The 27,882-nt window shown below is 40.3% G+C and overlaps 1 protein-coding gene across 2 annotated transcripts in view; it reads right to left on the bottom strand.

Moving 5' to 3' along the window:
- PDLIM3 (PDZ and LIM domain 3) overlaps positions 1 to 24,411 on the bottom strand; it is a 34,451-nt gene extending 10,040 nt beyond the window's left edge. Inside the window, exons 1-4 of one of the 2 annotated variants that reach the window (XM_008000454.3) lie at positions 24,213 to 24,411; positions 13,066 to 13,217; positions 11,413 to 11,497; positions 2,282 to 2,349 (exon numbers count right to left, since the gene is read on the bottom strand). In XM_008000454.3, coding sequence (XP_007998645.1) covers positions 2,282 to 2,349; positions 11,413 to 11,497; positions 13,066 to 13,217; positions 24,213 to 24,305 — 398 coding nt within the window. In that variant the 5' untranslated portion in view covers positions 24,306 to 24,411. Of the gene's footprint in view, positions 1 to 2,281; positions 2,350 to 2,716; positions 2,905 to 11,412; positions 11,498 to 13,065; positions 13,218 to 24,212 lie in introns of both variants that reach the window. The other variant, XM_008000455.3, reaches the window with a different exon arrangement.
- Positions 24,412 to 27,882: the final 3,471 nt, after the last annotated feature.

Below are 27,882 nucleotides of genomic sequence, written 5' to 3' on the forward strand. Positions count from 1 at the left end.
TAGTTTGGTGGGAACAAAAAATTCAGAAGTTACAGCAAATAGTGAGGAGGCACAGGAAGAGAAGAAGGATGTTGGGGGCACTCTTTAACAATTCTACTTCTTTTTTTTTTTTTTTTTTTTTTGGAGATGGAGTCTCACACCGTCGTCCGGGCTGGAGTGCAGTGTCATGATCTCAGCTCACTACAATCTCCACCTCCCGGGTTCAAGCAATTCTCCTGCCTCGGCCTCCTAAGTAGCTGGGACTACAGGCACCTGCCACCACACTCAGCTAATTTTTTGTATTTTTAGTAGAGATGGGGTTTCACCATGTTGGTCAGGATGGCCTCAAACTCCTGACCTCGTGATTCGCCCACCTCTGTCTCCCAAAGTGCTGGGATTACAGGTGTGAGCCACCACACCAGGCCTTATAGTTCTTTAAGATTTGTGCACTGGCATCTGTTTTTTAAGCAAATCCCCTCATTTCTGTTTCTCTCCTCCTCCCTTCCAAATTCAGCTATATTAAAAGGTGTTATCTTCAAACGACATTATGAGCGGCTTGTCATTATCCCCATGTTTAAGTTAAAATGAAAAACATTTTTTAAAGGCGATTATATACCTAGGATTCTCTGACTTTCCTGACTTTTTATAAAATCGGATGTTACAGGTTTTTAGTAAAGACAGGATAAGTGTTGCTCTAACATATCACTTTATCCAAGCCTTCTGAAGCCCTAGAGCTGGTGTGGGTGGACTTAGTCACACTAACCTGAAAAGAATGCAAGTTATTAATTTTACTGTGCTCTTTTGGGAAGTTGTATATATTCAACAGTAAAATACTGTATCATTTTAACTTTAAATCCAGTGTTTTGTTATTGGGATTGGGCTGGGGTGGGGAAGCTGCTGAAAGTGGAGACACGGAAAAGATGCAGATGAGAACAGAATGGGAACGAGGGAACACACAGAGAGAGGCAGGAGAGGACACAGAGCTGCCAGCATCGGGAGCGAGACAGCTCTGGACTCTTGCCACTCGCTCGGGAAATGCTGTGCACCCTCAGGATTCGATTCCTTTATTCAGTAAGCGTTTATTGGGCGTTTATTTTGTCTGTTTGTAGATGGTCGCTTATTGAGCATTTATTCTGTCTCATTTCTAGGTGCTGGGGGTACGATGTTGAGCCAGTCAGACCAGGCCCCTGCAGACACTGAGCTCACGTTCTAGTGGAGGAAGATAGGTTCACTCATGGTTGCCTTCTTAACGCCTTTCTCCTGGTCCTCCAGTCCAAGGCTCCTTCCTGGATCTGATATCACAAGAATTGTCCGGCATGTTTTGAGACAATCACCTGGCTCTGCCTGTAGCTTACTGAAAGGTCTGGACATGGAAATCATACAGAAGGGATGACCCCCTCTCCACAGCCTATGGCAGGAGTCATAAGCTCGGCTGTCTAGAGGGGCCAGGAGGTCACACATGTATGAAAATGGGCCACGTCTCACACACTTAAGAGTGATGCGCATTTTGACAAGATGGTGAGTTTAAATGTTCTGTCTAAAGGCACTTATATTATTTTTTTTAAACAAAAAGGTTAAATAAAACATGCCTGTGAAATAAATCCACCTATGGGCCACCAGTTTGCAACAGCTGTGGTAAATCATATTCAGTGTTCCTGTCAGAATCAATCCAGTCTAACCACCAGCTTCCTTCCTGTGGGCTGACCGGCTTAGCTGAGGTCAGAAGGATGGAACTGAGGTTTCCTGAAGTCACTGTTTCCTGATTTGGCAATACAGGGCATTATTTTCTTTCCCCTTAGGTTGGAGTTCAATTTCTAGAGAAGATATTTGAAAAGGATGATCTGAAGATGATCAGTTTCTCTACTGAGAGACGAGAAGGAAGAGCTTGCTCCTTATCATTCTGTCCTGTTCACCTGATTCCTTGCTCCTAACCGGGGCTGGTTTCCATGCTTGCTCCCGCTGGCAGGGCTTTCCTGACCTGGGATAGATACACCGACTGCCCGACTCAAAGGTCACGGTGTTCTGGATGGGATCCCCAGAGCCTCAGGGGTGTTCGCTATAAATACACGTGGTGATTGCATAAAATTTCACAGCTCTGTAATCCTGTCAATATTTACTCTTGGAAATGAAAGTTATTTGGCTTCTGTACTCTGCTAAGTGAGTTTGTTTCTTTTTGCTTTTGAAATAAGCTTCGCAATGAGAAAAGCCACTCCAAACATCTACAAGTTACTTTTCTCGATGATTAGTAAGAACTGATTTAAGAAGCATGCACTGCAAACTTCACAATCTCAGAGCTTATGACCTGCTTCGGCCCGGGATTATGAAAGGTTTGGGCCGAATATTGTGCTTGTGTTCAAAGTAGTTCACATCCTGTAAAAACAAAGCGTTAAAAAGACCCCTCAGTGGAAGACGAATTCTTTTTCAGATAAGATTAAACGAATGATAATTGTACAGAGAGGATTATTTACCACCAACTATCGTCAAAACTAGCAAAGGTAATGATGGAACCAGGACGATCTCTTCTTTTCAACCATCTATCCACTAAATGGTCAGGCACTGGCGGACCGGGCCCCACAGCAATTAGAAACATGTTTTAGATGCTTGTCTTTAAAAGAGAAATCTGATAGTGCCTTCAGGAAAGTAAAAATAAAACAGCAAGAGCTGGACTTTTGAAAAGAAAAGAAACCATACTATCACTGTTAGGTAGACTGTGGCCAGAGCAGAGTCGGATACTTACTTTTGAGGTGAGCTAGGAATGAGACCCCGCAGCTGTCCATGAAGCGCATCTTGTATATTGCTAGTTGAATAGAGCCCAATTGGTGAGTTATAGGAAGCGCTCACTACCTGTCTTTTGTCATCAATGTTTGCAGCTGCAACAAAAGGCTGGGCCCTTCTGTTGTGCGCGGTACCAATGGGTTTGAATTCCTGTACAATGGCAGACAAAATACACAGAGCCACACAGCGCACAAGAAAGCCATTAGTGAGCGAAACCAACAGCATCACTACTGTTAATAAAGGCATCTTTACCCACGACGAGATTGATGGAAAGATTAGAGGAGGAGTTAGCCATACACTTTTCCATGGTTTTCTCTGAACTTTACATGTGCTATATTCACTGATCAGATGTTACAGTGAAAAGGAACGGACCTCATTTAAAATATTATAAAATAATTTAAACATTGCATCTCTTATCTGTCCCTGACTTCTTTATCTATAGCGTTAAGAAATTCTAATGACTTGTTTGAATGCAGGCATTTTGTGTCAGAAATGGGATTTTTGGCTTGAAAATTATATTTAACATTTTCTCAGGTAGAATTTACATATGGTTTCTCTTCTATTGATATATTGATAAACTTTCCCCCACTTTGAGAAACGAGGGAACAAAACAAGGAGAATGAGCGTTTATGAATAACTAACTACCCTGAATCATTCAAACTAAGCCAGGTAAAGACTCGTTTTTAAAAACATCTTAAAAAAAAGTTCTTAACTTGGATTACGCTATAATCTTAATTTTAGAAAAAAACAATTGAAAGACTCTTTTTATGAAAGAAGGAATACCATACGCAACCACCCCCCTCTTTTGTATTGTGATGATTTCATGTTGTGTGTTTGAAGACCTCTTCATGTTTACTCTAGTCCCCAAAAGACTAAAGTCAGTAATTCAGAGAGAAAATGTGTGTGATTCACAGGAGGATTTTCACTTTATTCCTTGGGAAAAAGACCAAACAGCAGAGACCTCAACCCTGAGTTGGAAACATGTCTGAATGATCTGAAATCTTATGTTATTTTTTTAATGTGGGAATCATGTTTTCCAGATTTTATACAGATTTCTAATTTCGTAAAGCCTTTACAACTTTTTTCTTCTAAGCAACAGAAGAAAACCAAAAGGGAATATGCTCAATTACAGGTCACTGTTTCTCTTTCCAAATCTTTTTTTTTTTTTTTTAATATTTATTTATTTATTTATTTATTTATTTATTTATTTATTTATTTATGAGACAGAGTTTCACTCTTGTCGCCCAGGCTGGAGTGCAATAGCGTAATCTCGGCTCACTGCAGCCTCCTTCTCCCCGGTTCAAGCGATTCTCCTGCCTCAGCCTCCCGAGTAGCTGGGGTTACAGGTGTGCGCCACCAGGCCCAGCTAATTTTTGTATTTTTCATAGAGATGGGGTTTCACCATGTTGGCCAGGCTGGTCTCGAACTCCTGAACTCAGGTGATCCACTGGCCTCGGCTTCCCAGAGTGCTGGGATTATAGGCATGAGCCACTGTGCCCGGCCCCAAATCTTTCTATCTGGCAGAATTAGTAAGATATATCTTTCTAACACTATTTTCCCTTACACATTCACATCAACTTCATTTACGTTTGTGAATGTGGCACCAGTGTTCCAGATTTGAAATCGTACAAACAGATATAATTATTTGCAATAATACTGGAAAGAGATTATTGTCTTTAAAGCATTAAAAGATCCTGTAGTATTTATTTTTCTCTTCATTTCAGGTAAGTTGTGGGTTATGCTTTTCTGTTAGAAAACAGACTGTCGAACACAAAAAGAAGAAAAGAAGGAGGAGGAAAGAAAAGAGAATCTTTCTTCCCCGGGTGTAAGACCAGAGTTTTTCATAGAAGATTCTTGTGCCTGAGAATATGAACAACTTCCTACAAAACACTTTCTTTCAGTTCTCCTGAGCGTCCTCCTCCTTCTACTATCCGGGCCTACTGGCAAAGCTCACTTAAAAAAACAAAAGTTATGCCAGGGCAATGGGGTGCAGCTTCGAATCCCAGCCTAGGAGATTTTGACTCCACCCACCCCAAATCTCAGGGGACCTGAGAATCTGTGATGCGGTGAAGAACAGCTTTTCTCTCACCAACCTTGGACAGCATATTTCAACAGCCTCCTGAACCCAAAAAGAAGGTCTGAGTTGAATTCAATTTAGTCTACGATTTTCTAGTGTGATTGAGTTGGCTGATATCTTGTTCACTTAACTTTTTTCCTTCATAATAAAGGCTCACGGCCAAGGAGTTGATTAACATTACTGTAGCTGCTCTTAGGGAGCAGAATGACCCAAACCATCAAACGGAGCTTTAGAAAAATGCCTAATCCTAGAGCCTGTGAAAATGTGTGTAGCTAAACATTTATAAATGGTGCAATCTAAATGTTTTAGCTGATTTATTAGTGAATTTGGATTGGCTGAGTTTTGTGATTAACCAGTATAATTAGCCATTATTATGGCATGAAAAACTAGAAATAATTGTAAGTAATAACAATGGCCATGATTCAAGCCTTTGTGATATGAGAGAAGACAGCACGCTAATTGTCTAACTGCCTAGTTTAGTTCTAGTGGATTATAAGTCTCTCAGGCTAATTAAAGAATCAGGCATTACTGAATCACTTAAGTTTTGTGGAGCTTAGCTTTTTTTTTTTTTTTTTTTTCCTTAAAGTAAGGCCTGCCTTAAAGTCTTGGTAAGTAGAATTGAATTAATAAAAACTAACATAATATAATGGCTTTATGGAAAATACCTCTGCCCTTATTTCTTCTTAGCCTTAAGATGATAAATAAATACAGGTAGTGTTGTCCTGTAAATGAGGCAACTTCTCTGAAAATATTTGTGCATTAATAATCTCTAGTAGAATTTCTAAATAGCAGCATGTAGTTAATCAGCTCCAAGCAATTTCTTTGCAATTTTCGGTTTTGGTTATACATATATTGCAAAGATCACAAATGCATAATTTGCTAAAAAAAACCCAAAAAACAAAAAACCAACAACCTCTATTTTACATTCAGATCTTAAAAGAAAGTGTTTCTAATACAGGCTGCAAACATTTTTATTTAGGCTTTGCAAAGCATTAGTTTATGGGCTTTTAGAGTCATTCCAAAAAGCACAATGAGGTGTATACACCAAAGGTTAACAAGAAATTTAAGTGGGGCACTCAGAGGCAACATTCTATCCAAGGCTTACATCATTGTTGATGGTCAAATGTAATCAAAAGACAAAACCAATTAGAAGTCTGCTGTTCCACTTTAATTCATTTTTATTTTTCCTGGAAAAATCACAAGTAACTGAAAATACCAGTTAAAAAAGTGTATACAACAGTTAATGTAGTCCAGCTCTTGTGTTTATTCTGTCTAGACAAAACCACCCAAATCATTCTTATTTCTTAGGAATTCAATATGTAATGATTCCCATGAATCGATACATTTAACATTTTTAGTTTAAATGTTAGAGACTTATATTGAGGAACAACATTTTGAACTAACAGAATGCTAGAGCTGTCGCAGTGAAAGCTAAGTAACCTGACAGAACTCTGCTGACGTGACGAGGATACAGCCATGGACAGCGGTCTGCCGCATCCTCGGAATGACTCAGACACGACAGCAGTCAAAGGCTTCACCTTTCAACTTCTTACCTGGAGACTGCTCACAGGTAAAGATTCAGATAATCTTTACGATTCAGAACCATCTCCAATAGAAACAGTATGTTTGATTCATATACACACATACATATTTATATACAATATGTATACATATGTATATATCAAATCAAATCATATATATATGAAAAAATGGTGGGTATATAAGAGAAACAAACTCTATGAAGTGATCTTATATTTAATCAAGCCATGATGAAGAAATTATATTTCATCATGTTTGAAATTTATAATCACTCCCTCCTCATACTCACCCCTCAAATGAACAGTAAAGACACCCTTATCATCATTTTTCCTCCAGTGAGCAGTTTCAAGGGTTACCCATCTCTCACTGGGAAGAGTTTGAGGAAATGGTGATTATGAAAGCTTGTTTTATATGGGCTGCCTTCCAGTTACCAAAACACTTTTTATTTATGAAAATAAAAATGACTTTATCCCACACTCTTCTTGACTGTGTATGTAAACTCTACCATCTTCTCTGGCGAGGATGCAATCCTTTTTATGGAAATGGAGATAGCTTTCTTCTTATTTAGATAAGAACCATCTTTGTTTCTGAAAAGCATCTTTCTTGTATTGTGATAGGCACAGTATACCTTTGAGTTGTTCACCCAACATTAAGCAAATATGAGGGCTTTGGTTTGAGACTGTAAGCTTTGAAAAAGGACAAATAGCTTCATTAACATACTGTTAGTCAAGAGCAATACTTTGTACGAAAAATGGACCATATTGTCTATTTTTGTACAGAAAAATAGATTGTGTTCAGGATTGCATGGAAGGCATTTATTCAGGTGCTGGGAGTTGATCTAAACAACACCTAACATGCCCCTTACACCTAAGATTCAAGTCTAAACTCATAAAAACAAAATCTAGCTATTTGATGATAGCACGGAAAAATTATTATTATTATTATTATTTTTGAGATGGAGTCTCACTCTGTTGCCCAGCCTGGAGTGCAGTGGTGCAATCTTGGCTCACTGCAACCTCTACCTCCTGGGTTCAAGCGATTCTGCTGCCTCAGCCTCCCCAGTAGCTGGGACCACAGGTGCCTGCCACCACATCTGGCTAATATTTTGTATTTTTAGTAGAGATGGGGTTTCACCATGTTGGCCAGTCTGGTCTCAAACTCCTGACCTCAGGCAATCCACCTGCCTTGGCCTCCCAAAGTGCTGGGATTATAGGAATGAGCCACTGCACCCGGTCAAATTTTTAAAATCTAGATATTAAAATTTTATATCAACTATTCCTATAACCGTATAAGTAAACATCTCCTTAGCTTAAACCTATGCACAGGGGAAAAAACCCAGAAATAAACATATTAACATTTTTTATCTGTGACTGGGCTTGGATGGTAGAATATAGTTTTTTCCCCAACAAATAGATATTAAAGTGAAAAAGTGTATTTTATTCCAATGTCAAAGGTCACATAACTTACAATAAAAGTTTGACTTGGGTTGAGAAACAAAAACTCAAATTTCACATTGCTCAATGTCCTTTTGCTATTCATCTGCAATGACATCTTGAAGCATGATATATTAACGGCATTTGTTTCTTTAACTGACACATATTTGCTGTCCAGAAGATTGCTCTATTTGCAGAGCTGTCATTTTGATAAAAAAAGAAAAAGACATCTTTTTTGTATAGCTTTGTATTACTTAGAAAAACAAAAAACCCTATAACGATAGCTCAGCTTTTCTCCAGTCTCAGTCCACAAGTGAAACTCACTGTTCGACTTTTATTGGCACATTTTGTTCTCGTTTACAGGATTTTTGGACAGCAGGAGATAGACTGCAATTTAGTTATTTTCGTGTGGGGAATGTCTGTCCTGAAGGACCAAGTCACATAAACTGGCCATGCAGAAATCTGGCCTGAGAGGCTCATAAGGAGTAGAAATCCTTTGGTTCTTTAGTAGAACTGAATTTGTTCTTATCTTGGAGCATTTCAAACACTGGCCTCTTGGAGAGGATGTCAGTAAGAATTAATCATGACGCCAAGCAATGGAACGTTTAAAGGCTCCATCTGACTGGCTGCTATAGACCTTAACCTAATCTTAACCTTTTAAAAAAAAGGCAATTTTATCTCATTTTTCTCATTTGTAGTATCATAAATACTCATATTTTCTAACCCACAAATGTAGGACACAAGGGCTAATACATGATGGACAAGAGGTCAGAGTATTTAAAATTAGGATTATGCCTTAAAATCCCATCCTTATAATAACAATAGTCATAAATTAATACTCATAGACTTGCAAAAGAAGCCTGTGCTAGAGCTACAACTTGGAGAATCACCCTTAAACTCCAATTCTGGAGAGGTGTTAGCAAGACCCAGGCTCCCATCCTGGTCTAAACTCACTTTGTGCTTAGTAAATACCTGCTGAATTACCCTACATGCCAGGGTGAGGGATGCAACCATGAGGAAGGATCACTGGGGATTTGGCACTTTGGTCAGATCTGTCTAGTTGGCCTCATTTCTTGCATCTCATATTAATGAAACTGGGTTTAAAAATTAGGAGAAATTCTTGCATGGAAAAATAATTTGCAAAGGGTGCAGTGCAATATTGGATGTGTGCTGTGTAGGGAAAAGGAAATGCAAAGTCCCATCCGGTTGGTCCAGGTAGCAAGAGGCTGAGTGGTCAATAAATGCATGTGTATTGACTTTAATTTTCAAAAGCACCGTATAGTCTCTTTTTCTCATGTGTTACCTCCAGGTGATAAACTGACGAGGGTGGGAGGAAGCAGGTTGGCTTGGGCATCTCTGCAAAGGGCTAGATACAAGTGAGAACTCTACCTCAAGAACTTTCTTTTTTTCTTCCAATCTTTTCTTCTAGCAAAGCAGAAGTTGACTGGAGGTATCATTATTCACCAATATGCCACTAATCATTATTCACTAATATGTCACGGGGAGTCGCCATCAGCATTCAGATCCCTTCTCATTGTATTTATTATCTGTGCCATCCATTTTATCTTTTGCTCACTTACCCCGAAGAGCAGAAAGTCTTACCCTGCCTAAGTATCCCACTCAACTTTCTTTTCTTTTCTTTTTTTTTTTTTTTGAGACGGGGTCTTGCTCTGTCACCCAAGCTGGAGTGCACTGGTGCAATCACAGCTCACTGCAGCCTCGACTTCCTGGGCTCAAGCGATCCTCCCACCTCAGTCTCCTGAGGAGTTGGGACTTACAGGTATGTACCACCACGCCCTGGTTAATTTTTAAAATTTATAGAAATGGGGTCTCACCATGTTGCCCAGGCTGGTCTCAAACTCTGGGGCTCAAACAATCTTCATGCCTCTCCCTCTCAAAGGATTATAGGTATGAGCCAATGAGCCTGGCCCCACTCAACTTTCAAGATTAGTTTCCGTGCAACAGCTGGGAGTGATGGCAGAACACCATTCTGAGAACTGGCTCCCAGGACAGGTCCTGGCAATGTTAGAAAATGCACAGCTCATTTTTAGGCCCTTCAGTTCCTTTCATCCGTTTGTCAGCTATTTATTGAGCTGTGGGCTATTTACTGAGCTGGGGGGCTTAGAGGGAAGACAACAGCCTCAAGCTTCCTGCCTTCATGAATATGCTCTGTCCTGATCACTCCTTTTGGGGCTTATTTTTTCCTCCTTTTTGCTAAAATCCTCCTAGTGGATTTTAGATTCAGACTCCACCTTCCCTTTAGTTAAAACTCTAGGACAACACTCTAATAAACTCATTTCCTCTAAAGATTATATTGCTCAGGGTCCTTCTTCTCCTGGAGAGATTCTATTTTAACTGAAAATAAAGCTTGGATCCACTTGTCATGACCCTTGTAATAGCAACGAAGAAGGCATTCCTAGCCTCTAGGATGTCCTATCACGTAGGCAGCTAACTATCTCACCAGCAAGAAAGGCCAGGAGACTTTCTGACTCCAGCCTGGGGTGGGGGGAACGTACTGATAATAAGGAGAGCTACCACTTATTTGAGTATTTCTATGAACAACTCAATGTGACAACTTCTTCGCTTGTATTATTTTATTCTAATCTTTGAGAAGCCCTAGGAGATACATGTACTGATGTTATTCAACATCTTTTTGCAAAAGAAATCAGAGGCTTATGGAGACAAGTGGAAAACTTGAAGGACAAACTCAGGGGTTGATTTTCTTGAAAGGGGAAATACTTCTAAACATAAATTACAACTATGTTTTCAGTTCCCTTTCATCAGTTATATAGAAAAACTACATGCTGGGAATATCTAATCAGTTTAGCAGGAACATGTGTTTCCAAAGGGGTAGTAAATGTATGCATCTGTATCTCTAAACCTTTAGAGCTTCTATGTCGAGGTCATAAAATGCTTTTCTTAATTAGATTTCTTAGTACATCACAATCAAGATTTGATTTAATTTCAGGTTTTTTGGACCTTTTGAAAGTAGACATAGATCAGCACCAGATGATTAGATTTAGTTTATTACAGTTGCCTCCAGAGAAAATCCTTTATCTTTTATAATTCAGCTGTAATGGAAGAATATTACCATGATTACACTAGGCAACACTCCTTTCTTAGAGTAAATTTAATTATAGAATCCCAGAAGTGAGAATTAAAGAAGAATATAAAATAGATCTGGGTGAAGACCTGGAAGGATTGAAATTCACAATAACTAGTAGATTGGAGGCACCTGTTTCAAATGGTAGACCTTATTTTTGCCTTGCTTTGTTTTAACGACTTCAACTCCTTAGATTACCTCATGGTCATTTCACAGAAGTCCATCATAAGAAATGAAAAAATAATAAGTGGACTCTGTAGATTTAGCCAAATTCTTTCTGATGGGAGCATATTTTGTCTTTCAACAAGATGTTCATATAGGAACACTACTTTTTCTTGATGTAAGAAAACATGGATAATATAAATCAATCTCAGAGAAGAATGACAGACAACAGCTTCATCAGGTGGCTTGTTCCAATTTTTCTATTTGTCTCTTCTTCCCCTTGGAAGGCATCCCAATGATTTAAAAGGAAATACAACGTATAACGTTTGCTCTAAATTTCATACCTGTGGTTCTGATTCTAAGTTGATTTTGAAAGGATGGGCTTTCCCATCTTCAGACACCTGTGGAGACCATAGGTGAGTTTCTGCCCTGGAAACAAAATAAAATTTGTAAACTTCAAATTCTAATGGTACTTTCAGTTTTAGTATACTTTAATTTCCCATTATGTTTGTGAAAATACTAGCAACCCTCACTAACTTACGCAAAAGCAATATTTCTTTGTTGCTGATTATTCTGTATTTTCCCATATAATTAGTCTTTTTTTTTTTTTTTTTTTTTTTAAGATGTTGTCTCCCTCTGTCACCCAGGCTGGAGTGCAGTGGCAAAATCTTGACTCACTGCAACTTCTTCCTCCTTGGTCCAAGCGATTCTCCCCCCTCAGCTTCCCAAGTAGCTGGGATGACAGGTGCCCACGACCATGCCTGGCTAATTTTTGTATTTCTAGCAGAGACAGAGTTTCACCAGTTGGCCAGGCTGGTCTTGAACTCCAGACTTCAAGTGATCCACCCACTTTGGCCTCCCAAAGCACTAGGATTACAGGTGTGAGCCACCACACTCGGCTGAAGACTTCCATTTTTAATGTCCTTTTGGGGACTGTAGACTAGATAAAAATTGCCTGGAGTACACTGTGCAGTTTCTGGAGGAAGGAGGCCTGCAATGCACGTGGGGAACAGGAGAGGGAGACTCTGCAGGCACACTCTGCAGATGACCACCAGGCAAGGTCCCTAGACCTCCCCACTTCCCTCCAGTCCTATTGAGGCCACTGCAGAAGACAGTGAGTGATCTGTCAGGTGGGTTTGTTACTGGCATCAAGGAAATGTGCTTTGTCCAACCCTTCCCGTGCATCTGCCTGCGACCTAATGGCTCCTAAGGGACTGTAAGCTTGGCATGAACACAGGTTACGCATCGAGAGTGAAAGAATCTACTTCACCCCATGAAACAGCAGATTGGTGGATTGATTGATCCTTCTGTACCACAGCAGGGAAAACTGCAAGTACAATCATAACAGGATGAACACACAGTAACAACCACTACAACAAATTACTATTATCATGGTTCAGTTTTGGATCAGGGATCTGATGGCAGGAGATCAGGCTCAATTTCTTAGTGTTTTTGGGGGGTGGGGTCAGAAATGTCTCAGTATTTAACATGCCCACGTACATATGCTCTCTCACACCTGAAACGTTCCTCTGGGCTGAATTCTGTACAAAACAGCCAATGGCAGACAGGATATTAGCAGCCAGTTTTTAATACAATTACAGTTGGGCAAGTCAAGAGATTCTTTCAGGGGAATCTCTCCATTTCGTTCCATTCTCTATCACACTGAGAACAGTGATATAACTAGTTGTGCTGTTCAGTGTTTATGTGGCCAATAGTTGTTCTATTTTCATAGTTAATTAACTGGGTTATTACTGGAACAAATTCTTTCAGCCTCTTTTATTATTCTAACATTCCAGAGAATCCTTTTTAGAAACGATTTGTCAACAACTGCTAGATTGACTGACTTTAGTAAAGAATTAAGTAGTTGATATATAAAAAAGCCAGCCAAAATCCTAGGTCTGTGGCACTCCTTGCTAGGAGGATGAAGTTATTTATAGTTCCGGTTCAGGTTCTCCTGCAAAACAGATCAGATTTAACTACCATTAGTTAAGAAGCACCTGTCAATTTTGAGACACAGCTGGTGAGCTGCTGCTTTAATCCTGTCCTGCGCATCAGCATGAGTCATGGACTCTGTCCCAAAGCCGTCAATAGCCAGGATGACATCTCCAGGACACAGGTTGGCAGCGGCCGCCTTGCTTCCTGGTGTAATCTGGAAGAAATCATGGCACTATTTAAAAACCAACATCCTGCAATATCTTGAGTTTTGTGCCTGACATTTGTATTTCAGCCTGGTAACAAGTTATATGTTTCACTGGGCAGAAAAACTGTAAATCTAACGTAAGAAACTCTTAGTTGGTCAACTGAGTTAGGTCTATTTTCTCATCATGTTGAATAATTTTGTTTCTTACTAACCACATTTGACATTGTTGTATCTGTTACTCTCTTTTAAAACATCTTACATAATTCCCGGTGTGAATCATACATTTTTAGTTTTAAAAAATTGTTTTTTATTTTTCATCACCCAGAAGTCTCTATTTAGGAATAGAGTTTTACTATATTCAGGCAACTTTTATATTCAGATTGAAACTGCTTTCAATCCAAATACAGCAATCCTTACTATTTATCATCTTTAAAATTCACATAAGATGCATGCAATGGACTGAATGTTTATGTCCCTCCCAAACTCGAATGTTGAAATCCTAACCACAATGTGATGGTATTTAAAGGAGGGACTTTTGGGAGGTAATTAGGTCAGAAGTGAGGAGCCCTCATGAATGGGATTAGTGCCCTTATGAAAAAGGCCTCAGAGAGAGCTCTCAGCTCTCTTGCCTCCAATAAGGAGAAAACAATAAGAAGTGAAGTGTCTGCAACCCAGAAGAGGTTCCTCACCAGAACCCAACCATGCTGGTATCCTGACCTTGGATTTCCCGTCTCCAGGACGGTGAGAAATAAATTTATGTTGTTAAAAGCCACCCAGTCTATTACACTTTGTTTAGAAATCTGTAGAGACTAACAAGAGGAGGCCAGATAATACACAAAATTATAGCTTCTCTTGAACCCTTCAGAGAGCTGAAGTCACAGGGCAATAAACTTAAAATCTAAGGAAAGATAGGTGCCTTCAAGCAAAGGCAAGACATGAGCACAGGCTCAACTGCATGGAGCAGGGCATGGAGGAAGATGGGGCTCCCATACTAGCTGTTATGAAGAATTCAGCTAAAATTATTAACAAATTGCTAAAGATCCAGTGTGAGTTAACATGCGTGTATAGAACTCCTGGAAACCACAGACATAAAGGAAGTTTGTATTTACTCATGGTTTCTTCTCCATGAATGAAGAACAGATGAAACAAACACAAGACAACTAACAAGACAGTAGATTTTAATTAAACTATATCAGCAATTACATTAAATGTAAATCATCTAAACAAATCACTGAAAAAACAGAGACTATCAAACTAGGTGAAAAAGCGAGATCCAATTTTATGCTGTCCACATGTTTTTCTTTCAGGGGCAGGAATAAAAGGAATACTTAAGAATACAGAATATGGGAAAATAGGGTTTTCCATACTTTAAAATATTTAAAAATAGAAAGGTGGTAATCATAACTGTTGAATATTCAGTTAAAGGCAATGATTCTTTTGACCAGTATACCTACTCCCAATTTTTCTGGGTAAATCCCAACTATACACCTCTGCCTACAGCTCACATGGGTCTTAATCTTGCCTACTTCTCTCATATCATCTTACATGATTCCTGCTCTCCCTCATACATGGTGCTGTGGCCATTCTGATTTCCTTTTAGTTCCTCATGTAGGCCAAGCTTGTGCCCCTTCTGGGGGTTTTATGCACTCTTATTTCTGCCTGAAATGCTTCTGTTACTCTTCACTCCTTCTCACCCTTTAGGTCTAGGTTCAAATCCTGCACTCTCAGAAAGACGTCGCCAAACATCTGAAGTAGCTTCTCTAGTCCTTCCCCCATCATTCTTCACCATTATACCCTATTTCCTTAATGAAAATTATTTGTACTTTTATGTTTATTTGTGTATTGTCTGTCTTCCCAACTAGACTGGATGCTCTTGAAGACAGGTACAATATGATGTATGTTTCTAATACTTCACAGTGTATACCCCAGTACTTAGAATAATTGAAGAATCAATTAAAAAGCATTTAAATCAGAGCTTACATAAAAAAGAACTAGTCCCTATATACCCAAAGATCATAGCTTTTAATGTCAACTTGTCATTGCTACGTTTGCGAGTTTCTAACAGAGCAGAACAATACATACTAAGTCAAACCTCAAACTGCTCCAGGAGGAAACTAGATTATTTCTAATGCTTTGAGGATCAGTAATTAATTCATTTGCTTTTTCTTTATTTGCTTATTCTAGCTATCTAATTGTGGTTCTAAGGAAGATATAAGTTCATCTAAATAAAATTGCTAAAATAATAAGTTCTCATGTGTCCTGGATCTTCTGTCTCATCACTAAAATGTTTATTGTACTCACTTTATTTCTGTGATCATCTCACTATAGCTATCACAATGATTTTTCCAGTAGGAACAGTTAATAGAAGCTGGGTGAAGACAACTTGGGATTACTATATCTTAGCCTTTGGGAGGCATTTCATAGCTGTTTTCCATTTAGAAACATTCTCAGACTCAGAACTGTTAGAACAAAAGTTACCATTCCCAAAGTGACTTGTAGGGATAAAAATAATCTTAAACTTTCAATTTTCTCTAATTTGTCAAAATCAGTATTTTCTATTTTTAAATGTCTAAGACTAAAATAATTTTCTTTGTGTTAAAACACAGGTCAGGCATGATGGCTCATGTCTGTAATCCCACTGCTTTGGGAGGCTGAGGTGGAAGGATTGCTTGAGGCCAGGAGTTTGAGACCAGCCTGGGCAAAATAGCGAGACCCTGTCTCTACAAAAAAAATATTTCTTAGAAAAGCTAGGCATAGTGGTTCACACCTGTAGTCCCAGCTGCTCAGGAGGCTGAGGTGGGAGGACTGCTTGAGCTTAGGAGTTTGAGACTTCAGAGAGCTATGATTGCACCACTGCACTCCAGCCTGGGCAACAGAGGTAGACCTCCTCCCCTTACCAAAAACAAAACAAATAAACAAACAAAAACACACAAGAAGGCATATTTTAATATATTTGCTTTCAGAGCCTAACTTAGCTTTTCTAATATGCCTAAATAGATTTAAGTTATGTAATACTCAATTCTGATTTGGAAAAGTCTAACTTTTCTTTTAGCTCTGGTTAGGATGAGTGTAAGGTGGGATATGTGGAGGTTTGTTTCTGCATGTGTCCACACTAATTTTAAACAGACATCTGAACAACAGCCTTTCATTATCTAAGTCCGATATTTATTGATATCTAGAGTCATACCCCCAGTATTCAACTTAGATAATGAATAGCTATTGGATATCTAAGTTGAATATCTTAGATACTGAATATTACTAAAATTTGCTAACAATATTAATACTAAATAACATCTTATACTTATGCAAAATGTTACATTTGCAAAGCCCCTTCTCACACCTTTGCCCATTACAGCTCTCTGAGACAGGCTGGACAAGGAAAACTGGCTCTGGCTTTCAGAGGAGAAGAGGTGTCTAAGTAACCTGTGACTTGCTGCTGAGCTGGGAGCAGCTGTATAGCTACGTCACCAGCTCTTTCAGAAGTCAGCTAGGACAGGTGGTTTATAGTGATGGCCAGATCCCACTTGACATTTTGTATTCAACCTGGTTATTGTTGTCCTGAGACCTCTAAGGAGAGAGTTGATTTAAAAAAAAAAAAAAAAGGAAATAGAGAGAGGAATGAGAGAGGAGAAAATATGATGCCTTTACTTCCTCGTTTTCAAGTGCAGCAAGGCCAGTGATCAGAAAATGACTGTGAAGTAGTTTTTCCCAATTCTGTGAAGAAAGTCACTGGTAGCTTGATGGGGATGGCATTGAATCTATAAATTACCTTGGGCAGTATGGCCCTTTTCACGATATTGATTCTTCCTATCCATGAGCATGGAATGTTCTTCCATTTGTTTGTGTTCTCTTTTATTTCGTTGAGCAGTGGTTTGTAGTTGTCCTTGAAGAGGTCCTTCACATCCCTTGTAAGTTGGATTTCTATGTATATTATTCTCTTTGAAGCAATTGTGAACGGGAGTTCACTCATGATTTGACTCTGTCTGTTATTGGTGTAGAGGAATGCTTGTGATTTTTGCACATTGATTTTGTATCCTGAGACTTTACTGAAGTTGCTTATCAGCTTAAGGAGATTTTGGGCTGAGATGATGGGGTTTTCTAAATATACAATCATGTCATCTGCAAACAGGATGAAGCTAGAAACCATCATTCTGAGCAAACTATCGCAAGGACAGAAAACAAACACCGCAGGTTCTCACTCATAGGTGGGAATTGAACAATGAGATCACTTGGACACAGGGTGGGGAACGTTACACACCAGGGCCTGTTACAGGGAGGGGGGAGGGAGAGTATTAGGAGATACACCTAGTGTAAATGACGAGTTAACGGGTGCAGCACACCAATATGGCACATGTGTACATATGTAACAAACCTGCATGTTGTGCACATGTACCCTAGAACTTAACGTATAATAATAATAAAAAAAGATTTTTCACTGAAACTAAAGGGTTAGTGTAGGCTTATTAAAAGAAAGCTATGGATGTGTATAGTTGAATAACTGATTTGATTAAAGTTGTTTGGAGCTTGAAAAAAAAAGACAATGTCTGTGAAATTGGCCTGATTTTAGTAAGTTAAACGATCTGTTTAATCATGAAAATCTATTATTTCCCTGCATTACTTTATTACTTTATTGCATTATTATATTCTTTCCTTATATCATTACTTTGTATTAGCATGCACAGTTTATTACTGTTTTCCCAGATTAGGAGAAGAGAGAGCTGAAATGAGTCATAGAGCTTTTCAGTGGATTATTTATTATTTAGGCTCATTAGGGTCTCAAATATCAAAAGTACTGGAGAGATCATTGAATGCGGTACTGCAGTGAATCACTTAGCAGTATGTTTTCAAACTTGTGTGTTTATAAGAATCACCTGGGGTCCTTGCTAACATTAAAGACTCCAGTCCTACTCCAGATGCTCAGAATCAGGAACAGAATCTCTAGGAGAGGAGCCAGGGAATCTACGGTTTTAACAAGAGCCTCAGATGATTTCTGTTATTCACATCAACCTATATTACTTGGATCTGTTGCAAAAAAAAGCTAACTGAAAACACAGATAAAACATCTATAACATCCTATTTATGTGGAGACGTAAGGCAAATCCGAGATAGAGTCCCGAGATGATGTTTCTGTTAACAAAAATGATTGAAATAGTTATGGAACGAGACAAGCACACACTGAAGCACTGCACAGCAGGCACGGATCGAAATCATGAGAAACCCTATTGTTCCTTCTCCTTCCCTAGCAAACAGACTCCGCGTGCCTCCTTGGCATCCACAGCCCTGCAGCACCTGGCTGCCAAAGACATTTCTAGAGCCACACCCCACACCGGTTATATCAGAATCCCTGCATGCACCTGGGCATGGGTGTGTTCCAAAGTCACACGGGCAGCTTGAACGTGCTGCCGGCGCTGAGAACCATCAATGGATTCCTATTGAGAACCACTATGTCACTTAATTCTTAAGACAATCTTACAAAGTAGTTATCTCTTTTTTAAAATGAGAAAATGGATGCTTGGAAAGTATAAGAAGCTTGGTTACAGTCCCACATCCTGAGAAAACCTGAAATTCCCACCTGGGTCCGCCTCGCTCTATAGCTCAGAATCTTCCATCACCTCGCATTGCCTCTCCTGCAGGTAATCTTTCCTTCAACACCTCCTAGCTCTTTGGGCATGCTTTTCTTGTGGAATTCTGGACAGGTTGTGTGATGGCAGTTCATATACATGTTCCTTCTTTTCTGCTGATATTAGCTTCTCAGGGGTTAGAAGCCCATCTAAGCCACAATTATATGCTCACAGCGTCTTTCGCGTACAAGACATTCTGCACACAGTCGATGCTTGTGGGATGTATGAATTACACAGAAACCAGTACTTCCATATAGACATGGTCTGTGTTAGAACAAAATTGAGTAGGTTTTTATTTACATCAACCTTTCTACTACATTTGTTTTTACCCTGGAAAAGAATTGCATTCGATTGCAAACAGTCCTTTCTAAAAGTTTAAATTTCAAATGTAGTTTATATTACATTAAATTTCAAATGTAGTTTATTTTAAAGTCATACACTTTTCTCTCTTAAAGCCTGCAAAAATTAGGAACATGCTAACATTTTCTATACTGGTCCTCAAGCTCGTACAGCATTCTCAGTTATAATGATCTTGATCTTAGATGTGCTCTGGATAGGAAGGAGGGAGGAGAGAAGAGGGGAAAGAAACTGAGTGAGAAACGACACACTGGCATCAGATCTAGACAATCATTTTATGTCATGGACATAAAAGAAGCCTGTCCTGTACACTAGCCTCCCCTTATTCACGGTTTTATTTTCTGCAGTTTCAGTTATCTGAGGCCAACTGCAGCCTGCAAATAGTAATTGGAATATTTGAGAAGTAAACAACTCCTAAGTGTTAAATTGCAGCTGTGCTGAGTAGCGTGATGAAGTCTTACTGTGTCCCACCTGGGTCATGGATCATCCCTTTGTTTAGCGTATCCACATTGTCTATGCTACACTCTTCGCCGTCAATCACTTTGCAGTCTTAGTTATCAGATCGGCTGTCACAGTATTGCAGTACTTGTGTTCAAGCAACCCTTATTTTACTGAATAATGGCCCCAAAGTGCAAGAGTGCTGTGCCCAAGTTATAAATTAAACTTTATCACAGGTATGCATGCATAGGAAAAAACACACATATATATAGGGTTTGGTACTAATATAGGTTTCAGGCAACCACTGGGGGTCTCGGAATGTGTCCCCTGTGGATGAGAGGGGATTACCGTATTCCATATTGAAACTTTGTCAAAGCAAATGATTTGTAACTTGTCTGTGAGAGTAGATCTAGCTTCTGGATGGTCCAAAAACTTAGACTTTGTAGAAACGTCTTATGAAAAAAAAAAGATGCTCACTTAAAGAAGTGAACCTTAAAATTCTTCTGTGAAATGCTAAGACCAGTTATATATGGTGTTCGAAATAACTCCCTCCCCTAAACTGAACATCCAAAACTGAAATTTTATATTGCGCAAGGTCTATCACACTTACTGCCTAGAAACCGCTTTCCTAAAAATTGTGTTTATCACAACCAGTTGCTAAAAATTTGTTTTGAGAATGTCTGGTGTTTGACTTACCTTACTTTTGATTCTTTTAATAATACAAAGATTCATCTGGCTGATTATTTGGATTGTACACAATTACAGGGGTGAGGACCCTGTGTCCTAATTTTGTGAACTGTAATTTCAATTGATGGAGGCGGTTATATTTGTCACTCTCCTACAAACTCTAGTTGGAGCCCCATTGTCTAGGAGTATTGCTATAGCTGTATTTGTATAGTGTGAGGCGGGGAGTGAAGGGTATAGCTTGTAAGAGGACAAAAGCTGATTTAATGGGGACATGATTAAACATCTCATTTATGGGACCTTTTGTGGCTTTAAGAACAGACATTGGTATTGCAATTCTTTGTATATTAAGAACTTATTTAAAACTGACAAATTGGCCAGGCGTGGTGGCTCACGCCTATAATTCCAATACTTCGGAAGGCTGAGGAGGGCGGATCGCCTGAGGTCATGAGTTTGAGACCAGCCTGGCCAACATGGTGAAACCCCATCTCTACTTAAAAAAAAAAAAAAAAAAATACAAAAATTAGCTGGATGTGCTGGTGGGTGCCTGTAGTCCCAGCTACTAGGGAGGCTGGGGCAGGAGGATTGCTTGAACCTGAGAGGTGGAGGTTGCAGTGAGGCGAGATTGCACCACTGCAATCCAGCCTGGGTGACAGAACGAGACTCTGTTTCAAAAGCACAAAACAAAACAAAACAAAAACATGACAAATCAACTAACAATAGAACAATTCTCACTTATCTTTTTGTGAAATATTTTTAAGAACACATTCTGTACCTACTTGTAATAGTTCTGTAAAAAGTGAACAATCTAGTCAATCATTCATACTGTGTCTATATTTATTCTACAACACATATTATCTACTAGGCACTGTGCTAAGCCCTGAATGACCCTCAAATTAGAAGGTTCCCGCCTTCGGGGAACGTGCAGTTTGGTGGGATACAGATGCAGTGAAACATCTGGTACAGGCACGACATAAGGAGGGGTTACACAGGCCGAAAGCTACAGTAATCAAATGGATGAGATGGTTGTTACTGAAAGAAGGATTGGGGAGAGGCGTTGGAGTGGGTTTCCACAGGCATAGAGGACAGTGGTGTGGTGTGGGGAAAAGAAATCTGGGGAAAAATGGCATCAGGAGCAAACACATGTCAGGGAAACCATAAGCAGTCCAGAGGGCAGCCCCACTGCCTACATGTGGAGCAACGGGAAGAAAGGGAGAGAAAACGGAGAGGAAAGAAATGAAGTTAGCAACTCAAATCGGGATAGTAGATGGTAAAAAGTCATGAATGTGATGCTAAAGCCACACATTTCACTCTCTACAAACCAGTGATGCCACTGAAGGATTTTTAAGAATGAGAAAGGAGCAACTTGGCATTTTCCAGAGACGGGAAGAGTATGCTATGTGAATTGGACGGGGGAGACAAATGTCTAGGTGTGGAGCTAGGAAAGCTTGAAGAAGGACAGTGGTAGAAAAAATGGAAAGTGGCAGATCTTGAAGACAGAATCAATAAGGCCAGTGATGAAGAGGATGGCAGCAAACACCTCTTTGGAAATATTGGAACAAGTGTCCATTTTCACCTGTGGGCTTCAGAATGCAGGCAGACCCAGCATCAGAGCCTGTTCCACTGCTTGCGACCATCTGCGGGTTAATGAATCTTTTAAAGCCTCATTCTCCTCATTTGCAAAAGGGGATGTCACTACTGCTACTGTCCTAAAGATTATTGTGAGATTTCAGTGCGTTCGTGCATATAAAAGGTTCCCATCAATGCCTGGCAAGCAAAAGAGTACAATAACACACTTACGACCTCACACACTACCTTTCAAAATGGTGTAAAAATGTTAAAAGCGGTACAACAATTCACCATTTAACAATACTGAGTTATTTTTCTGTAATACTTTTTATTCTTTTTCTTAACAAATTTCAGTATTCTTATCATTTCAGTGAAAATATTCTCAATTAGGTGTTCACTAAAGCATAAAAGTTATTATTGAATAAATAAATGAATATTCTTATTTATTCAATAAGAATCTACTATATACCTGGCTTTGGGGATGCTTGGGATACAAAAATAATTTGGTTTTACCTGCTGTCCTGGAATTAATTAAAGAGAAAAGGCATAACCAAGTGAAATAATATTTGTTCATAAACTGTTATTGAACCAAATGTCAAAATGAGTGATACCAATTAGTTATGAGTTAGAAATTCCAGATACAATTGGTTTCCCTAATAATAACTGTCATTATATCAAATATATTTACCAATAGCTATTGTAGTCCAACTCTGGAATGTAAGCACTGATTTAAAATAAACATTTATAATGTCAACAACTCAAAATTTCAAGCATATCATTACTTATATTGACATACAATTATACTATAATAGCAAAATATATCTTTTATAAATACCTTAAAAGATTTTCGTGACAAAATTATTTTGTTAGAATTTAATGATTTATTCTGTGTTAGGATTCAAAAGTTTATTCAATTTAAATAAAAACTATACTCCAGAAACTAAAAATATTTCTTACTAGATATAATGGAAACTGGTTTTTTTTTTTTTTTCGGTATATCTATAATAGGAATTGCTTGGCCCAGGTCACTAAAGCATTTTCTGCTTAATTTACTCAGGAACATTTTTGGGGGTATGTTGAACAGTTTTCATGATTCATATAAAAACACATGTCAGATGTGTTTATATGTTTTTGAGAAATGTAAAACAAGGCTTGAAACGTTCCATTGTATGCGTCTGTAGGATACATGTTTTGACATATTTTTAAAAGGATGTTGGTTCCCAATTCTCATAGGCATATATAAATAAAACAGAATTTAAAAGGTATTACCTTGTTCAAAATCTGTATGAGATCAATCAGATTACAACATATACATTTATAAAATATGGCATGAGAATACACAAAAATAAAGTATAATACTCTGAAACTAAAAGTATACTATTCTGAAAGTTTATGCCTTTAGGTATTAAATGTTTTATATGTGACAACTGAAATAATACATTAATTTTCTATGAAGAAAAACATTGTTAGAAAAAAATCAACTAGACCAAATAATGCTTTAGAATTCTTCAAATTTACTGATAAGAGAGAAACCCTGAGGTTTTATTTTTACCTTGTTTTCTCATCATACAATAGAGAACACTAAGTAAAGCTTGATTTTGATATTAAAGCATTATTTTCCGTTTTTAGGCTGAGTGGTTTACTCTGCACCAGGTAAACTAAACTGCCATGTTTTCTTTGTAGCTGGAGTCAGAGGTTGATGATTGCTAAGCCAAGTTCTCAGCTTTGGAAAACATGTGTTCAAAATGCCTGGAAACTCAGGAGCACGCATTAGGAACATTTCCCTTGTCTGGGCTGATAGGAGCTGCTCCAGTTTGGCCAACCCAGGCCGTGCTCCGCGAACAGCGCGCTTCGCTGCCGAAGTTTTCATCCGGACGAGGAAAATGCTCAGCTGCGCGCCAGCTCCAGGGAATGCCCGGGGGCGCCATCCCTCATCTCTCCCACCGGGACCCATCATTTGTTGCGGAAGGGCGATGGGGTGTGCTTTATTTCTGTTATCACATACAAACATTTAATACGTAAAGGCGAGGACGCACTCCAGTCCGGCAGCCTCGCCTTCCCTGAGCCCAGGGGCTCTCCTCGGAAAGTCGCTGCGGACCCAGAAGATGGGACACCTTTAGAGCGGACTTTGTCAATCTCTGAGCCGCTCCGCAGCCACTTGACGGAGTTGCCGCCGCCCCCGGAGCTGGGCGCTGAAGCCCGGGACCCAGCAGCGCCCCGTCCGCCAGCTCGCGCGCGCTTTCCGGCCGCCCTCGGCCCCGGGGCACCCACCGCGTCCCCCCGGACGCCGCCGGAGTCCCCACCTCGCAGCAAAAGCAAGAACGCCGACACCTACCCTGGTGATGACCAAAGGCTGGTTGAAGTCTATGCCCCCTGAGAGCCTGAAGCCCCAGGGCGCCGGGCCCGGGAGGACCACCGTCTGGGGCATGTCGCCTTCCTCCTGCCCACCGGGCTCTGAGTGTCCCCGCGTGGGGCAGCCACTCCGCGCCGGGCAGAGCGTCCTGGCTCCGACCCGGGTGGGGGCGCTTTATCCCCGCTGGGAGTGACGTCACCACCCCGCCGTCCTCCCCGCCCCCTCCCACCCCGGAGAGCTCCAACTTTGGAAGCGAGAGCCGCGCCAGCCCTGCGGGAGTGCGCAGCGCGGCCGGCTGGGGCAGCCTCCCGGGCCTCGGCGGGCGCGGGGGCTTCGGGTTACAGCGTCCGTTGCTCTCTTGAAGTCACACCTGTCTCCCTGTTTATCTTCTGCTTGGAGCGCAGCAGTACATTTTGTTGGAAGCGAAAGCAGTCAGACCACAGCCTCCATGCTTTCAATTAAAACGAGCATCATCAATACAATTCGTTATTTATCAATTACGAGTGCATTAATATTTACTTACTACCTCTGCCGCTTTGGGCAAATTACTTAACGTCCTTTTAAATTTTTATTTTATTTATTTAGTTTTCGTAGAGACCGGGTCTCCACTTTGTTGCCTGGGCTAGTCTTGAACGCCTGGGCTCAGTCTTCCCACCTCGGCCTCCCAAAGTGCAGGAGAGTCTGGCCAGGGTCCTGTGGTAGTCTTGCTGTGGACTCAAGTATTTCTGGTGTTATGCGTTAGGATGTTGTGATTCCCAAAGGGAGAGGGAAGGATGAGGGAAGAGAAATAAGAAATGCTTTAAAAACTCAAGAACAAGGGTCTTGTGGACCTAATGACCCATATGATAGGGTCGTACTGGTCCAGGAGGACAGAGCTGCAGCAGACTTTTAAGAGGGCAGTCTCTTTGGAAGCAGTTTTAAGACTGATGGAGAAAAGAGAAAGGAGATGCAGAAAGCAGTAAGCAAAGTGAACCAGCCTGGGCAAATGTAAATCACAAAGGTATAATGGGCATTACTTTGTCCGCTGTGGTGGATTACATAAAAGTCCCAGGGGATAAGCATTTTCTAGTTCCAGACATTTCCCAGTGCCCCATCTATGCCGGACCATCGAGCAGCTGAATGTTCTATCTTCCTGCTGACTTTGCCTATTTGGGCTGAGGCTGTATCACAGGGCACATTTCTTCTGTCAGTCGCTGGCTCTGTCTGCGTGATACAGACATACACATGCACACACACGGAGGTCCATTCAGAAAAAAAAAACAGACAAGTCATTTGGTGTTGTGGAATTATAGTAATTGTTTTTACCTTACTTCACGAGCTGGCTTCTATAAACAGCTGATTTTTTTTTTTTTTTTTTTGCCTTTTCACTGGCCATTTTGGCATCATTTAGATGTAGCCAATATCTATACAATATACATATAATATCTGATGAGTTTTGTTTTGTTTTTTTGAGACAGAGTCTTAATCTGTCACCCAGGCTTGATGAGTTCCTCAGGCTTTGCAGAGAGCATGGAGAGCAGTGACATGAGATAGGCAGTTTTCCTACATCCTACTCTTCACCGAGACCAGCAGGAAAGTGCTCAGAAGTGACTGTTAAGGTAGAGGTGAGAATAACTGGGAGGGAGTATTCTAAGGAAGAAGCACTGGCCCCATCCTAAATGGTCCTAGAAAATCTTGCTTTGGGTTTGGGTACTGTTTTAAGAAGAGGTTCTTTTTGCATGACTCTTTCATCTGTTTTTTTGTTTTGTTTTGTTTTGTTTTGAGATGGAGTCTCACTCTGTCACCCAGGCTGGAGTGCAGTGGCGCTATCTCAGCTTACTGCAAGCTCCGCCTCCCGGGTTATGCCGTTCTCCTGCCTCAGCCTCCCGAGTAGCTGGGACTACAGGCGCCTGTCACCATGCCTGGCTAAATTTTTGTATTTTTAGTAGAGACGGGGTTTCTCCATGTTAGCCAGGATGGTGTCGATCTGCTGACCTCGTGATCCGCCCGCCTTGGCCTCCCAACGTGCTGGGATTACAGGTGTGAGTCACCACGCCGGGCCTCATTTGGTTTTTTTCTTCTTCTTTTTCCCTTTCTAAAGGAAACGGGGACAGTGTTAATAAGAATGAAGTGATCAACTCTCCTTGGGGTGTGTGTCAAGGTTCCAGAGGAAGGGATGTCAGAGTTGGACCTTGAAGGGTAAGAGAGTTTTGCAAATGGCTGGAATTGGGAGGGACACAGGAGGGAAGACATTCAAAGCAGAAGAACTGTATAGAATGTACAGTCACAGGGAGGGAGGGAAGAAACTGATAGCCCATTAGGAAATGGCAAGTAATGTGGTATGGATAGAGCCTAGCCCATTGGATAGAAACAGGAGACAAGGATCACAGTATCAGGGCCATATCAGTAGAGAGGATTTCATATGTTACAATAAGGTTTTGACTATTGGGAGCCCTTGAAGAGTTGTAAGCAACGTGAATACTAATCAAATTTGCATTTATAAGCATCATTCTGGGAGGTGGGAGGCTAAATCGCAATTGAAGGAGATAACGCAGGGCGTCCCATGAACAATTACTGCAACAATCCAGTGGAGGATATTGACTGGGGCAATGAGGATGGAGCAGTGTGGGCAGATAGGGGAAATCACATAGAGGTTAATTGGCACAATCTGGGGACAAATCTCACATGGGGGATTAGGGAGTGGTTAGGAGATTTGGATGGCTCCCAGACTTCCCCGTCGGTTTTACATGAATGGTGGAATTATGAACGAGGAGAAAATGTGCTAGAAGTACAACAGGCTCTTTTTGTTTTAATTAGGAAATGGTGGGTTAGAGCACCATTTTGGCTGTGCTGATTTTGATGCCTGTAGAATACCTGTGCCCTATAGTGTACTGGTTAAAAGACGAAGATTTGGAGTCAGACCGAGAGTCTGGATGTTCTAGATCCATTGTATTTGCTGTGTGATTTTAAGGCAAGTTATTTACCATCTTTGTTAAAATGATGATAATGATAGTATTTGCCTCCTAGAGTTACTGTGCAGTTTACCTGAGTTAATAACAAGATACCTGAAGTGTGCCTGGCACATGCTTTATGCATGTAATCATTGACTATTATAAGCAATTGGAGATATAAATCTAGAGATCTGGGCTTGAGATTAAGATTTTGGAATTGTAGTAGAATTTGTGGCTATAGGGGACTTTTTTTTTTTTTTGAGACGGAGTCTCGCTCTGTTGCCCAGGCTGAAGTGCAGTGGTGCGATCTCAACTCACTGCAAGCTCCACCTCCCGGGTTCATGCCATTTTCCTGCCTCAGCTTCCCAAGCTGGGACTACAGGTGCCTGTCACCACGCCCGGCTAATTTTTTGTATTTTTAGTAGAGACGGAGTTTCACCATTTTAGCCAGGATGATCTCGATCTCCTGACCTCGTGATCCGCCCACCTCGGTCTCCCAAAGTGTTGGGATTAGAGGTGTGAGCCACCGTGCCCAGGCTAGGTTAGACATTTTTAAAAAACTGGTTGCAAATCCTTTGACATTCTTCAAGAAGTGGAGGATATGTCTTCTCTCCTCGAACTTGCATAGATGTGTGACTCATATTACTAATGAAATGAGGTGAGACTTCTGAAGCTAGGTCAGAAAAAGTGATACATCTGCGGCCTTGCTGATTGTAACACTC

The sequence above is a fragment of the Chlorocebus sabaeus genome, chromosome 7 (genome assembly GCF_047675955.1).
Source record: "Chlorocebus sabaeus isolate Y175 chromosome 7, mChlSab1.0.hap1, whole genome shotgun sequence".
NCBI lineage: Eukaryota > Metazoa > Chordata > Mammalia > Primates > Cercopithecidae > Chlorocebus > Chlorocebus sabaeus.